The 17,526-nt window shown below is 42.2% G+C and overlaps 1 protein-coding gene across 1 annotated transcript in view; it reads right to left on the bottom strand.

Annotated features, from left to right (window-relative positions):
• raver2 (ribonucleoprotein, PTB-binding 2) overlaps positions 1 to 17,526 on the bottom strand; it is a 48,152-nt gene that overhangs the window by 13,715 nt on the left and 16,911 nt on the right. Inside the window, exons 3-6 of the mRNA XM_052073386.1 lie at positions 15,046 to 15,353; positions 14,489 to 14,653; positions 6,390 to 6,581; positions 2,365 to 2,485 (exon numbers count right to left, since the gene is read on the bottom strand). Of these exons, the coding sequence (XP_051929346.1) occupies positions 2,365 to 2,485; positions 6,390 to 6,581; positions 14,489 to 14,653; positions 15,046 to 15,353 (786 nt within the window). The remainder of the gene's footprint in view (positions 1 to 2,364; positions 2,486 to 6,389; positions 6,582 to 14,488; positions 14,654 to 15,045; positions 15,354 to 17,526) is intronic.

Raw genomic sequence — 17,526 nt, 5'->3', positions numbered from 1 at the left:
GGATATCCGAAACGCGTTAAGGGAAAAATATTTGAAATGACAAAAATGGACATACAGAAGGGGTTTTTCACCGGGCAGCGACATCATGTGAAGGTGATGCCACCTCATAATAAATGCAAAAAAAGAGTCAAAGCTAATGGTAGCTACCACCAGAATAGGTAGAGAAAGTTTAACATTTAATCAAGGGCCTAATTTTAGACTTTAATTGTGTGCTCTGCTTCAAAGAGGGCTCCCCCACCTCTCATCTACTCTTTCTTCCGGCTCTCATTTGTCCCGCTAATGTCACACAATTTCATGTTAATACCTGATTAACTATTAATCAAATAACGAAGCCCCTACAAGGCGAACGGACTCTTCGGGGAGTCTTTGATTATCATCCAAACTGCTTGAAGCAAAAGTACGGCTTAAAGAATGAGCTCAGGAAAGCCCTCAACCATCAAATACAAAAGATTATTCATGTTGAGATTGCACAATTGCCATTTCCAGATTGACAAGGGTATTCCTTTCGGGCACTGCACAACACAACCACATCCGTATGAGACTTTATACGTCTAATTAGTGCTTTAAAGTCATTGTGCGACAAACTTATGAACAACCACAAATGTAATTCTCAGCAGGGGTTAAATTGTCTACCGGTGGAAACGTAAATATTTTGACGTCGCAATTGAGTGTACTATTTTAGATACAAACAACATTATCAGCAGTTCCACTAAGATTAATTCAACTTTGTGAAATTGTTGAGTAGGCAGGTAACGATGCCAATCACAATGCACATACTGTATGGACAAACATTCATACCGAAGGACAATCTAGAACAGGGGTGTCAAACTCATTTCACAATGTGGGCCACATACAGACTCGGTAGATGTCAAGTGGGCCGGACCATTAACATTATACCATACTGTGCTATAAATAACCGAAATAGCATGGCTTTCCTTTGTTTTGGTAGACAGAAGCGTTGGAGCATTGACTGCTGTGTTGGGTCTTTCTCAGGGACAGATTGAGACTGCTGTTTTCTTCTCTAATCAAAACAATGTTTTCTTCTTCTCTGATCAAAACGGTCTGCCCCTAGCGAATAATCCATGAAATGCATTTTATTAAAAATATTCATTCTGTGTCTTTAATGCATTTTTTCACTTTTAAATTATCCTGCAGGCCAGATTGAACCTCCGTGGGGGCCGGTTCCGGCCCGCATGTTTGACACCCCCGATCTAGCCCCTGTCAAATGAGGCTATCATGCATGAATTTGGAATGTTAAAATTACAGACACCTGCCTCTCTAAGACATAACTGAAAAATGAATCCTATTTAATGTCAGAATGGACTCCTGTTTTGGTGAAAGCGAGAGCTATGTGTCATTATGGTAGAAAATACTACCAGGGTTAAAAGCGTAATAAGTGTACACTTGCATGTGATAAGGAAGAGGTTCTTGTTGTCGTTGCCATGGCGACATTGGATAAAGTTCATTTGCACTTCAGCTCACACACTCATGTGACACGACCAAATCTAATTGAAAGCGAAGTTGGTTTTAGTCTTTGTACAAAGAGTCGTCTGTTTACAGTGGCGGAGCTAGACTTTTATCCCTGAGGGTCGCGAGGAGGGTTCAATGGAATGTTCATCTTTTGACCCTACCTGTTGGAACCATAAAGGTTGAGTGTATTATAAGCAACAATACAAATATTCAATCAAGTATCTGCTTGGTGTACAACACGAGTGATCTAAGTGATCGGCGGGCAAGGGACACGATGGGACGTTTCCATGTTTTAAGCTAGTGATCATTGAGAGTTGGATAACCAACTGGCCATATCCATATTGTGTTTTACAACAGCGGTACCGAACGGTATTTATAACTGAACACGCAACACTGACCAGCACGCAGTCTTGGATGCCAAAATGCGTAGCGGGTTGTGAGCGTGGTAAAATATCCAGACGTGGACTTGTTTAATTTATAAAGGCACAATTTAATATGCTGGCACCCCAGAGATTCGCAGTTTGACAGACTGACAGAGTCCTTCGCTGTGTTCCACATTGGGCAAATATTGGCCCTGCGCAATGTCAAACCCTGAACTGTAAGCGTTATTTCAGGTACTGCTGTCTAGTGACTGTCGGTCAGCCACCCTGCTCCTCCCTACCTCCCTGCTTTTTGGGCTCCTCCAACTACCACCACGCAAAACGTGACAGACTGCTTATACTGTTGATTACGGTTGTGGTTGCGGGACTAGTTGCCGTTTGAAGAAATTATCCGAGAATGACCGGAGTTATCAGTGGGAAATTGTGTTTCGAATAGAACAACTTGGAAGTCAACCAGCATCATGGAATGGATTGAGTTGGGTTTCGGATCTTGCACATTTGCACACAGTCTCACCTCCTCTTTTCCCAATGTGATAAGGTCTCATGAGGATCTGTAAGGCTGCAGGGTTCGTCATACTGGTTAACACCTGAGCAAGGTTCGGCTCTGGCAGCAGCCCTTTCCTGTTGCTTAGAATCTGCAGGAAGACAAGAAAATTAACACATTATACACACGGACACAAGATGTGTGTATGCCAAATCAAAATATTCTGTCTGTTTGATCTCATCATTCACGCCCTGTGGTGGCTGCTGTCGTGATTGCTCTCATTTACATCATCAGGATGCATCTGCCATGTGACCAGTCAATTTTGGGAACACACAGAACAAAAAGAACAGACTAGATGAAAAAAGAGACAGCCTGAGGCGGAGATGAGGTTTAATTTTTTTAAAAAGTCAGAGGAAAAGAGCTGCAAGAAAAATGGTGACATCTACGTGGAGCTTGATATATTTTTTTCACCGGCCTAAAATCACTTTTGTCATCACGATTTTGCATGACGGACCAGTGGTTGCACCTTAAATTTCCAAATAGTTTTTTCCACGGCAACCTCAATAGACTCGAGGTGCAAAGTATTTTCATTTTTATTTAATTACAGATTATGATCGCGTTTACCTATATCAGATGTTAGCAATAGCATTTTTAAAATTTCACATTTTTTAAAGCAACCACTCAAATGGCTGAGGAGATTTGCACAATTGTCATTGCTACTACTACTCGATAGTGTAACTGTATGCCAAATTTTACAGCTCTAAGACAACAAAAGTTATAATCCGTTGATGCCTTGAATTAAGTGAAGGAGACATCTTCTTTTTCCTCGACAATTCTTTTCATCGATCGCATGAAGGACTATTTTATTGGAGTGAGTGATATTCTGATACAAACCCCAATTCCAATGACTTTGGCAGGTTGTATAAAATCGGTTTATTTATGCTATACACAACATCCCAACTTCAATGGAATTGGTGTTTTTAATGACATGCATGCTAAGTTAATGGAACACTCAAAATTGCCCCTCGATGTGATTGTGAGTGTGCATGGTCGTTGTTTGTCTTTTAGCTGACGACCAGTTCAGGGTGTAGCCCGCCTATAGCCCGAAGATGGCTGGAATAGGCTCCATCACGCCCACGACCCTTGTGAAGATAAAAGGCTCGGATAATGGATAGATATTGTTCTGAAAAAACGACGCAGCCTGTATCGTGGGCTCGGATGCAATCCCTGGTCACAAATCCTAATTAACAGCAATTTACAGAGATTATTTGACACCGACTCTAAGTAAGACATCCTTACATTTAACACAGCAGAATCCACTGATGGAAATGAGCAAATATCCCTCATTAGATTGCAGAAATTTTATTCAACAGACTGTAATCAAATCCTATTGAATTAGACTGTGTAGAATTGAATGTCTTGCAGATGTCTGCATTGAGAGTCCAATCTCAATGTTGGAAGTTCCCATTGCTATTTAAAAGAACATTCGCCGCAGAGTTATATTTCTTCCTTGTCTGCCGTGTGGCAAAGACACAACTTTGGCCCAAGTCAACCTCGTTTCCCACCCTGTCACATCAGCAGGAGACAGCATCACTGACAATGATGGAGTGGCTTTAACTCCAGCCTGTCAGAGAGGAATAGAGTCTAGAACACACGTGTGGTCACACGTGTGCTGTAGATTTGCATGTGTCGAGCAGCAAGTGTATGTGTGCGTGTGTGTGTGAATGTGGGGAATGAAAGAGAGCATCCTTCAAGGAAAAAGAGGGACATTAAGACATTTTTCTCTCATTGCTATTCCTTCACTTGGAAAAAAAAACACGTCAGCATGCAATCTGTTTCGCTACTGGCACAGACTCCAGCCACACGCCCACACATGAAAATACACACACACACACATACACACACACACTTTCAACCACTAGAGAGGTAAGAAAGCTGCGAAGGATGGAAAGCAAGAAGCACCACGTAACGGGGCGGAGGGACCCATCTGGTGCCTGGCATTCACAATAGCATTGACCAAGAGGAGAAAAATGAGAATCTCCTCAGAAGAGAGCTCAAGCTAGGGCTAGATGTTATTCTCTTTTTGAATCTTAGATGTTTGTTTTGCCTTCGTGCACATTCATTAAAATAAACCTGAAGTGGCCGTTTCTCCCAAGAGAAATCCACAGCCTGAGGAGGGATTATTATTACATAACAATTAGGGCGCAGCCAATAACAATTTATTTGAGGAGATTGCGATCCTCATATTTGGCAGAAAAGATTCCAATGACGGATTAATCGGACGATTATTTTAAAAATGAACTTCTTTTGTGGTCCCTCAAGACTGAACGCAGAAATATGAAACACAGCTCAAATTGCTTCCCAATATTTTGTCCGATAGTATTACGGTAATTGAACAACAGAAATTTTAAATAACAAAAATGTGCAAGTAAAAAGCATGACCTGATAAAATTTACCTTTCGATTCAGCCCAAACTGTAGTTTAGCGATGATGGAAGCATAGTTAAAATAATGATGACGGAGTGAGGGACGGACGGTTACCGTTTGGTTTGGCTTGAAATACTGACGGACTGACGATAACGGATGGAGGCCTGGCCGATGATGAATAACAAACCGGGACATTTACTGTCGCGCCAATCTCTGATACTTACAGACACTGTGTCTTAATGGGCATATGAACAAGAGCAGCAGAATGTAATATGCACAGAAAAATGTTCTGTCAGCCATGCATGTCTTTTACTTCCTGCCCATACCTATTAGTAAAATTATATTGGCGTTTAAACTGCAAAACCAGGATCAATTAGAATTATTCATTCATCCTGTCATCTTCCGTATCGCTTGATCCTCACTAGGGTCGCGGGGGGTGCTGGAGCCCATCCCAGCCGTCTCCGGGCAGTAGGCGGGGGACACCCTGAATCGGTTGCCAGCCAATCGCAGGGCACACATAGACGAACAACCATCCACGCTCACACTCACACCTAGGGACAATTTAGAGTGTTCAATCAGCCTGCCACGCATATTTTTGGAATGTGGGAGGAAACCGGAGCACCCGGAGAAAACCCACGCAGGCCCGGGGAGAACATGCAAACTCCACAAAGGGAGGCCGGAGCTGGAATCAAACCCGGTACCTCTGCACTGTGAAGCCGACGTGCTAACCACTGGACTACCGGGCCGCATTAGAATTATTATTTTGAAAAATCTAAATATCAGCTGATAAAATTGGCCACCTGAGTCATCGGTTGGACCCTAATCACAATTCAGAAAAAAAAAAAACTTTACATGCTGTTGAGGTGGCCTGGGTTGGCTCCTTCCCCATTGGTCAAGGTAACCCGGATATTCATCCACTGGTTACTCTTGGCGATAAGTTTTGCTTACATATGTCCACTTTATGTCCACTTGTGATCCACTGATCGATGTATTTTAATGAATGCTTGCATTAATGGGGCACTTTTGAATGTGCATCTGTTTCCGTACCTAGACCATGACTTCGGTTTTTAACCTTTCCTGCTGACGAGCGTTAGGTTTAGTGTGTCGTCTCATATTGACGGAGGCTGTGAGTGGGGGTTGACTTCAGACGGTGGGAGACAATTGAGGAGACAGATCAGCCTACAGCGCTGTAATTACCATGTCAGGGCTTCGCTATCACATTGATGTGTTGGACGGCACATCGCTCAGATACAAGGACTTCCCCAGCCACGGGGGGGTGTTGTTGGATATGCGTCGCGTCAAACCTCAGAGCATTTGTACATTGACTGAGTGCTAACCAAGTGAGGACACAATGAGAAGTAGCTTTGCACCTCCTGAGCTCAACGTTGACCGTTGCTTTCATTGCTGACCTATGAAGTTCTAAATTTGTTGGATATTTATTGGGAAAGTCAAATCAGGCGACTCACTCGGTGACTTAATCACTCCCTCACTCACTCCTGTGGACTCAGGACACTTCTTGACATTTCTTCGATGGTTAATAAATTGGTTAGTACAGTTGTCACCTAAGGGCTTAAACGTATAAAATAGAAAACTCCCGTAACTTTGTTTCCGAGTGCGTTTCATACTCACCATACCCTGGGCAGCGATAAGTGCAGCCAGGGTGCTTCTCCCTGAGGTGCCGGGGGTACAGAGTGACAGACGGACCTCCTGTCTTCCCACCAGTTTTCTGTCCATTTCAATCAGCACCGACTCGGCCTGCTCCGCACACTCATACTCCACAACACCGAAGCCACGTACGGGACTTCCTTCATCCTGAGCAAGCTGGGAACATAATTTTGATAATATCAGCATAGCCTTAACTGATTACTTTAATGGAAAGATTTGAAACACATCACATATTAGCTGTTTGTTTGTATTCGCTTCATCAGTGTAATATTAATAATCATGATAACATCCATCCATCCAATGCAGACCAAACTCTGATATCAGTTGTACAGGGACTGAATGAATAGCCCATATCAGGGGGTTCAGCACCCCATATAACTGAAGCCCCCCCGAACCCCCAACAGAACTGCCCATGGGACATGATCGAACACCTTCTCTACGTCCACAAAACACATGCAGACTGATTGAGCGAATTCCCATGTGCCTTGCTAAAGGCGTTGAGCTGGTTCACTATTCCACGGCCAGGACAAAAACCATAATCCTTCTGAATCTGAAAATCAACTCTTTGGAATGACACGCCTCCTGAGCTCCATCTAAATAGACCTTACCAGGGAGACTGGGGAGTGTGATTGTCCAAGTTCAGTCAGTATAAAATGAGGAGCTGGGATTAAATGTGTGGCGTCTGAAAAGACATCTAAATACTAGAGCTGTCAAATGATTAAAATATTTAATCTAATTAAAAATGCAACTGTCATAATTAACTCAAATGAACTAAAAAATTAATCGTGATTACGCACACATTTTTTATACTGTATACATTTAGTATACTGCTGATCAGGGGCTCTGCTTTCCGGTAAGTAGCATTTTACAGCTTCTATGAGGTAGCTAAATAATGCAGAGAAGCTAATGGCTTCTCATGGAAAATATTAGGTGGTGACAAGTTGCTGTTTAAAATGTCACACAGCCTTTTATCAGAAGTGGCCGTCGGATATATTGAGCAGCTCACTCTTAACCGAATTCATCAATTCTTCCTTGGTACTGTTCACCGTTGATTTCAGTGGATTTCAAGTGATCATGTGCATTTACACTGAACAATATGTTTTTCTATTTCAACACTGAGTTTGAGTAAGTATCAGTTGGAAGCGACTGTACTGAGCATGAAGGCTAATGGTCGTTAGCACCCGGGTTCAATCTATCAAGAGGACCAAAATTTCCTTCCCTCACTGCATCAACTCATTTGCCGTTTGGTGCCTCCGGTCTGAACAGACGACGCATAGAGGGAATAAGAGAGGGAAATGGATATGTGTGTCGAGGAGTGGGTCGATAGGCCATTATCATCAGCATACATTAAACAAACTGCATGGAAATTATGTGAATCACTCTCCCACTTCAGGGATAGATGGATGGATGTAGACAGAGCGGAAGTGATCGCAAGAGGGGAAAAAGATTGGAAGAGGAGTGAGGTGGAAAGAAAAACAAATAAAATATGTTCATTATTATTCTTGTGTGCAGCTGTGAGAGATGGTGGGTAAAATGTAAAAGTTATTACATCAATATCTACTCCACAAGGTTTGAGTGAAAATTGCACGTGGGCTATGAACTTTTGGCGCGAGGCTAAATACCAATGCAAAAACTGAGTGAACTACCTGTAGCACTAGCAGCACTCACATTTGAATAAATATGACATTTCAAAATTTATGAAATGTTCTTATGTTCACAGTGATGCCAAAGTATTTCAGTTCTTTGGGGGCGGGAGGGGGGGGCAATTAATGAGAAACTGAGCTTTTGAATTGAATGCCATTTTTACTGAAATTATTAGGAAACTGTTCTCCAATAGGTTGGCACAGTGGATGACTGTTTAGCACCTCTGGTTAGCACATCCGCCTCACAGTGCAGAGGTCGTGTTAGATTCCGGGCCCCTGCCTTCTGTGTGGAGTTTGCATGTTCTCCCTATGCCAATGTGGATTTTCTCCGGGTACTCCGGTTTCCTCCCACATTCCAAAAGACATGTACTCTCTTAAATAATGGAAACATTTAATTTAATAAAACACCAAAATTCCTAGTCACCTGACCTTTGAAACATATGAAAGAGCCTCATTCAAGGGGCTCGTAAACTACGTCCGTGTTTGGACTTCCTGTATGGAGCAGTGCGTGCATCGCCTGCAGCCTCTCATCCGTGGTGAGCGTGAGTGAATGCGTGTCAAAGTATGCATCAAACTATCGCTGAACAACTGAGTACGCCCCCTCAGTCGCACTGCTGAAACTATAGTGGAAGTGGGAACAGTGTGGTGCCCTGTTTATATATTAAAGTGTGGTGGAAATGAAGGGATGAGTGTAGAAATGTAGTGTGTACAAGGCGCGCGCCGGCGTTGCCGTGTGCGCTGAGAGGGTAAAAGTGTTGCTTCGAGGTAACATTGCCTCCAAATGAAGTAACTTTTTGAAGTTTAATGAGTTCAACTATGAAGTTTGGTGCTCCAGAGTTGATTTTACTTGATGCTTTATTTGCCTTGAAGGTCTCAGACAACAATCTCATGGGAAACAGTCATTACACAGTGAATGGTCAAAAAATCTTATTTGCATTAAGGAAAGTGTCATGCAAAAGTTGTGACTATTCATAGTCGGTAGAAAATATAAAAATGAGACAAAGATTAGTTTTGATAGCTGTCACAAGCTTCCTGTTTTTTGCATTAAGCTCTGGTCCGTCCATCACAATGCAACACGACAGCATTCTTCAAAAGATAACTCAAGACAGCACATAATTCACTGAACGGCGTGAGTTATATTGGTCAAGCAAATTCTTCCACCTCCAGAGGTGGAAAATCCAGGTCCAAAAAGTAAAAGACCTGCCACTGGGAACTTATTGACTTGACAGTTGAGTAGAAGCACCTGTGGCTAAATCCAAAGTGTGGCAGGGATTTTACTTTCCGGACCTGGATTTACCACATCTGTCCACATCAATACTTGAGTTCAAATTTGACTGATAGTCATACTGGTGGGAATAAGACATTAAAGGAGATGTCAAATCATTCTATAGTTAATCTTAAAATTCTACACTTTAGTCACCTTGTGGTCGATGTTAGACATTTTCTTCCACATCCCTTCACATACTTACATAACATCTCCATCCAGTCATGATTCCCTTTTTAGTAAAAAATATTCACCATACATTTTTTTCATTTACCTTCTGCTGTCTCCACCTGTGCAGACTTAAACTATAAAATGCTGTCTGGAAGGCTTTTGAGCAGCAGATGTATAAATCTCAGGGTTAAGACTGCAGGTTAAGTGCACTCTAATCAGAAAAAGTGACAAGGCTCTGCTCAACTGATACAAGAGAAGGAGAAAAAGCTTTGAGTAGGGGGTGGGCAATTCATTTTGAGATGGTGCGCTTGCCATGGGGCAAACCCAACAAGGTATCCTCAATTTTGAGGTTGTACAAATGTAGAAAAACATAATGTTGCGTGTTGAAATATGGATGTATTGTTATCAGGGGGAGTTGCTGATGGTGTTGTGGTACATTCGCCTGATTTGTGTGCAGGAAGCATGGGATCGGTTTCCACTCAGTGACGTGTGGATGTGGGTGTGAATGGTTGTTTGTCTCTGTATATGCCCAGTCCAGGACAAGCGGTGTTGAAAATGGATGGATGGATGTTATTAGGGGTGTAACTTTACATTTATTTAGTCGATACATTGATGTGTCTGCACTACGATCCAGCTACACAGATAGGGGCTGGACTTGTTTACATTAATCATGGCCACACGCAACACATGACAGTGTTCCCTCACTCATCGCGGTTAATGGGGACCGGGACCCTGCCGCAATAAGTGAAGACCCACGATGGAGCGTTGGCTAACCCCCACTAGGAGTTTTTGTGTAAGTGTATGTGGGTACCAGCATGTTTAAAATATGTAAAGAGTATTTATACTGAACATATTTGAGACAAAGACTATAGCAGGACACATATTTACTTAAATCTTTAATTATAAAACCTTATGCAGTAATTAAAATTCATCAACATTGCTTTATGCTGAGAGAGAGACAAAGAGACTTGTGTTCGTCTCACTTTACGCTCTGACAGTGCAGCTGCCATTAGCCTCCAGCTAGCTGCTGGCGAGCTATTCCTGAGCATCCGATGGGTTTATGATAAGACAATCAGTATTGATGAGGAGGAGGTGAAGAGACACTTATCAAAGTTACCACGTGATTAAACACTGATCAGAGAGTTAACCACTTGACGAGACAAGGGAAGATGCTGAGCAGGGTTGCAAAGATGCGCAGCCAATCAGCTCACGGGATAAATCCACTCGTATTGTCATTGGTCGTCGTCGCGCCGGGAACCAGTGATGTGTACGGTCATGTGCAAAACCTTTGAGTCATTTGGTTTTTTTTTCTGAATACAGTACTTTAGGAAAAAAAGTGGTGGCTAGATTTAATCAATATGATTAACAAAATAATTTTAGACTCAAAATTCCCAAATACCCTTAGATTTTAGTATTCAAGATGGAATCAATTACCATTCGTTTTTCACTTGTACAAGTTATCTCTGGTTGGCGCCAGGAATTTACGTCAACCACCTAATGTAGCTCATGGCAGCGCGAAAGAGTAGATTTTTAAGATAGCATAATGCTTGTGCGGAAACACTGCATTTCGCAAGAAAGGAGATCATCTTGACAAGACGGTTGCTGTTTTCGGCCTTTGCAAATCCCGTGTGAAATATAACAGGAACACAACAATTTGTTGGACGCATCTCAACCGGCATCACAAACACCGACAAACCTGAATGAGTCAACAGCAGCAGCTTCTGTGCCAGGTTGAGTGACAGAATGAAAAGGTGTTACTGCCTTATTTATTCAAAAGATCAATCAGAAATCTCTTGGTTCTCAAACAACTTGTTATTGAGGATGAACATTTTGTGCACAAATAAGTGCACGGTGAGTAAATGAGGCCCATCGAGAGCGCACAGAGATGTAGCTTGCTGTCAGACCTTGCAGACTAGCTGATATTTTTGAAAAAGAGTATGTGAACCTTTGGCAAAATTGTTTCTCGTCTATCCCGTAACCCCGGAGGGTCGTTGGGGCACCACAGACGATCTGCTGACCAGCTCTCTCCATCCTTCACTCACTGAGTTTCAAGTGAGTCCATTATATGATGTTATCTTCCCATCTTTTCTTTTGCCTCCCTCTTCTTCTTCTGCCACCTTGTACGGTGCGCCTTGCAGGATGGTCTTTGCAAGGCCTGAGGATCTGGTGACGTGTCTGTACCACCTCAATTACCACTTAATGACAGTAGATAGGAGGTCATCATGTGGGCCTGTCTGATCTTTTGACACACTTCCTCATTAGTCACAGGTTGGGTGTAGGACATACCCAAAAGTAGGCAGGGTACCTTAACTGGTAGGGACTATTTAGAGCGGGGGTGGACAAACTACGGCCCGTTGGTCTTTTTAATCCGGGCCACCGAAGATTGGTGCACAATTAAGTTTTGATTGCATTCATTTCGTTTGGACTTGTAATGACAGGTATTTCAACACCAGGTGGCGCAGTTACTTCAAGTTGCAGAGCACAGGGAGGGAGGGGAAGACGAAGAAAGAGGGAGAGAGTAATGACCATGGAAGGGAAAGTGATATGTATCTGATTAAACGAAGTGGGTAACAAAGAACGAAACATTCAGGAGACGCCTGGAGTCGAAAAGACTCAAATCTACGAGACTTTGAAAAACAAGGAAGCGATTCTTACTCAGTCCGATTCTGGCAATTTCCATGCTCAGAGTGAATTGCTTGTGGCTAGAGTAAATGAACATTTCCTAGAATGGTTTGATTGTTATCATGTTAAAAACTTTCCGCAAACCGGACCGCTAATATGAGTCGGAGAGCAGTCAAATGTGTAGAGCGTGAGCAACAGGGGGCTCAGTACACATCCTTGAGGAGAACCGGTGCTGAGTGTGATGGTGGAGGAGAATGTTACATTATTACTGGCATACAAAGACATTGTGCTATCTTCTTTATTTTCTATTTTTAACTTTTGGCTCGGCCCTCCACAATATTTTCTACTTCTCATTTGCCCCCCCCCCCTCCCCCAGGGGAAAATAATTGCCCACCCCTGATTTAGAGTGTTCAATCAGCCTGCCATGCATGCTTTTTTGGAATGTGGGAGCAAACCGCACTACCCTGAGAAAACCCACTCAGGCATGGGGAGAACATGCAATCTCCGCACAGGAAGGCCGTCCTGTGAACCCACGAATCTCTGCACTGTGAGGCCGACGCGCGAACCACTGGACCACCGGGCCGCTTCCCTCTCCCTTTCTCTCTTTCTTTCTCTCTCTCTCTCTGACTAAAAAATGACTATGACGAGATCGAGATTCTAAAAAAACAACACTTGACCATAAGCATCAAACAAGGTCAATAATTCGACAAAGTTGGAGTCATTAAATACAAGGCTTAATGATGAACATTGGCAGCGGGTGTGCACTTTATAGTCACTGCGAGGGTTGGTCAGAGTCAGTGGGCGCGCTGGATGTGGCCCACGGGTCTTATTTTGCCCAGGTTGGGCTTCTGGTATCAAACGGCTTACATTAGAGGATAATAAATATAATGTGCCAAATCTAAATGCTCATGAATGCGCAAAAAGCACTAAAATGTAGGCGAAAAAAGTTAATTAGCACAATGACTAGTCAGTTTTTTGGGGGTTTTAAAAAAAATTGCTTGCGTCACTACAATTTTGTTTTACTTGTACAGGATTTGAAGCTGTATTTTAGTGCAATTTTGTGCATAATGTCAGAAGGCTTGAGAGCCAAGTAAATGTTGCAGTGCAGTAATTCACCCGACACTAATACATCATACATTAAAACTATGAAATCACTGAGCCATAGGTCAAAGCTGACTGGCTATGTAACAGTGAAGCAACAAAAGCTCAACGCCCACAAAGCACCAAGGGAATAGAATGTTGGGGGGTCTATTGATTTCTATGTGGGAGAGGGCAGGGGGGTGGAGCTAATACTGGAAAGCCAATAGATGACATACACAGTAGGACTGTTGAGTGAAGTAAAAATGGGTATGTGGGGGTTGAGTGGATGAAATCGAACAAGACGGCACTTCAGCTGCACTCCGGAGTGCAGCTGAAGTGAACAAGTTAGAAAAGAAGGAAGAGCAGAAAGGAGGAGTTGAAGGGTGGGGCGGATATCAGAGCAGCCACACCTCACTATGAAAACCATTGGCCAAAATAGTATACAGTACCGGTACTTCACCACCTTGGAGCAGAGAACATTAAGGAATAAGTAAAGATAGGGTAGATACAAGTTTTAAAGTGTACTTAAAAAAATTATATATGTATACTGTGTATATATATATATATATATATATATATATATATATATATATATATATATATATATATATATATATATATATATAAATTGAATTAGAGAAGAACGACAGAGTAAACTAAAGTAAAACCTTGAAAGATTAATTTAACAATACAAATAATACAATATAAAATAATTGTGAAAAAAAGCTATTGAATATTTGATCCAACTCTGAAATTGGATAGAGATGAAAAACATTTAACTGACTCATAAATTCACTTGGCAATCGACCCAGTGCATTCAATCGGATCCCCAATACATTTGGCAAACAGTTAAGATATCACATCAGGCATATGACACATTATTTATTCTGGAATTGTATTTCCATGCATGGAGGGACCTTGTTGTACTTGAAATTGTCCAAATCTTTGGAATTTGAGCCTCTCAACCATATCCATGAAACTAGATGTTTTGGGTTTTTTTTTAAACTAAGACATTTGCAAATGTCTGCTTTTACTTTGTAGTTTGGAATTTTTTTGCATATTTTCTAACACGTTAAGGACCAGACCTGACACTGAATCGGAATCAGTTTGTTTCTGTACTGTCAATTTTATAAAAGGTCCGGTTTAGTTGTATCCCTAATACATATTTTCACAAAACTTAGATCAAAGCAACGCATTTACGTGATTATAGTTGCGTTCCTTTTCCACTTTAAAAGGCCACAATCCGGACATGACGTGTCAGTGCTTTTTATGCTTATGTTTACCTGGCAGAAGACTGGTTTGTAGGTTTCTGAGAAGATCTGGGTCATCTCTTCAGAATCACAGAGGTCCAGAGGCAGTCGGTCAACACACACACATTTGGAGTGCAGGTTCTCTTCATGACTCAGCTGGTTGACGTCCATCCATTGCACCATCAATGAGCGATCCCCCTAAGACAAAACAAAAGAAAAAAAGATCACAGTAGATTTATCTTTCACATCTTCAAATGATCTCAGCAGTTTGTCACATGAGTTGAGGAATATACACAACAGTATTTGACACTTCCACCAATCGAGGCGTTTTCAATACACCTTACTTGTACTCTATAACATGAACGTCTTGGTGAGTGGGAGGAAGCCTACTTTCAGGACAAATTGTCCTCACTGCAGGAGATATTTTGAGAATTGTGTTTTTCCTTTTTCAGACTCCTCAAGGTATTCCCGAATGCCTGTTTTGTCTTCTCGTGATGTGCTGTCTGTCATTCTTATCTCTTAACAATCACTGACAATATAGCAGGGCATTATTTGCTTTGTATTACTCAAACACAATCTGCTCAACGTACCAGTGGTCGTCCCAGCAACTCAGAACGGGCCCGCGAAGCAGAGTCTTTCTTCATGTACTCTACAAATCCATAGCCTTTGGAGTGGCCCGTCAGGTCGCTATACACCAGAAAGGACCGCTCGATGTTCCCATAGGAACGTACCAGCTCCTCAAACTGCTGGGCAGTGAAGGTGTGGGGCAGGTTGGTGAGGCAGAGCAGGGAGTCTGTAGGCTGCAGGGTGACATTGATCAGGCGGCCTCGGACAGTGCTGTGATGGAGGGAGCGGATGGCATCCTGAGCCTGGTCCCCGTTCAGCAAAGTCACAAAGGCTGGAGGAGTGGACATGATGGAAACAGCCACAAAGGAAAAAGACAGGCAAGAGGAAACAACACAAAGAAATGAGGGACAGACCGCAACAGATGTGTGAGAGACAAACATACATTCAAAGCAGACATTGGAAGGACGTTTGTGGGAAGTCCACAAAGAACATGCACATGAAAATGAAGAAAACGACAGCTCAAAAGTGGAAGAAATATGTCAAGAAATTGTGCAAAATGCAACAAACACCACAGACAGTCATAAGGACAGACAGACAGATACACAGGGAGAAAGACAACACATTAGCGATAAAGCCAAAAGGGAGCCACAATGTAGGGGGAATACACTGTGACACACACATATACCGTACACTTTAACCAGATTTTAAAATGATATGCCAGAAAAACATTCACACTTCACTGTGATCCTTGTGGGTGTTAAATCTAGTAGTTGAATGCATATGAACGCGAAGAGAGGCAGTTTTCTATTTAGCCTGTGTTCAATTTTGAGTTGATTGTAGAGTTTGGAATCAGATAACAGATAACAATTAAAATCATGTTTGTTCCGAGTTCATTTCACATCACGACCTGATTACACTGTGTATTGTTGCGTCTGTTGTGGATCCGCTTTATCCTCACAAGGGCCGTGGGGCGTGCTGGAGCCTCCATCCATTCATATATATATATATATATATATATATATATATATATATATATATATATATATATATATATATATATATATATATATATATATATATATATATATATCCATCCATCCAGTGCCTATCCCAGCTGTCTTCGGACAGTAGCCAGGGGACACCCTGAACTGGTTACCATCTAATCGCAGGGCACACAGAGACGAATAATGATCCGCTCTCACACTCACACCTAGGGACAATTTAGAGTGCTCAATAAGCCTGTTTTTTGGAATGTAGCAGGAAACTAGAGTACCCGGAGAAAACCCACGCAGGCCTGGGGAGAACATGCAAACTCCACACAGGAAGGCTTGAGCGTAAATTGAACCTGTTACCTCTACTCTGTAAGGTCAACGCGACCCGCCATATATACTGTATCTATCTATCTATATGATATATATACAGTAGATATATATGATATATCAATTGATCGATAGATCGATAGATATCCTACTGCCACCTTTACCTGGAAGGTAAAGGTGACAGTAGTGCCTGTGGTGGACGGAGCACTCGGGGCAGTGACCGCCAAACTAGATGAGTGGTTGCAACAGATCCTGGGAACAACATTGGACATCTCAGTCCAGAAAAGCGCAGTGCTAGGAACAGCAAGGATACTGCACAGAACCCTCAAGATTCCTGGCCTCTGGTCAAGGACCCGAGCTGAATTGAGGTCGGACACCACCCAAGGGGTGAGACAAGGATTTTTGACGCTGCCTTGGAGTGCGCATCTTGCTCACCTGGGATAAGATATGGCTCACCCGTAACCCAAATGAGGACACGTGGCATCAAAAATGGATGGATGGCTTTTACAATGAGGAATTACTAATGATGTGCACGCAGACATGTTGGCGGCAGTGATTTGTAACTGTTGGTGTTTTTCCTGTTATGCTTTCTGCTGTCATATTTTTAAACACTCAACTTTTGAGATGAACTGACCCTGAACGGTATTTAAATGGAAGCAAACAGTTCATAAAAGCCACACAACAAAAATCTAACTCATTATGGAGGAACAATTAAAGGCAAAAAAATCTGGATGAACATTTAAACCGAAGCAAATTTCTGTATGAGCACAAAAAGCCAACCAAACAAACAAAACAAACTTATGATGGATGACCAATTAAAGCCCCCCCCCAAAAATCTTGTTTATCCTGTAAAAAGCCCAAAGGCAAGATCATGACCAGAAAAGCCAAAATATTTCACTTCCGTGCGTATCCCCTGCAGTTAGTTAAGTGAAAACGACACTTTGTATCCATCATCTCAAAATACCCATGGACTGAGATATACGTGTTCAGTTGATGACAAGTACCATATTTTCCGCACTATAAGGTGCTTTTAATGGAGTACAGTATAAGGCGCACCTTCAATGAATGGCCTATTTCAAAACTGTTTTCATATATATATGGCCCAGCACATTATAAAGCGCGTAGAATAAAAGCTACAATAGTGGCTGTGGTTGCATTATGCATCCACTAGTTGGAGCTATGCTA

Source organism: Hippocampus zosterae, chromosome 8 (genome assembly GCF_025434085.1).
Source record: "Hippocampus zosterae strain Florida chromosome 8, ASM2543408v3, whole genome shotgun sequence".
Taxonomy (NCBI): Eukaryota; Metazoa; Chordata; class Actinopteri; order Syngnathiformes; family Syngnathidae; genus Hippocampus; species Hippocampus zosterae.
Note: the sequence above shows the minus strand (reverse complement) of the source record. Positions and strands in the feature narration are given on the sequence as shown.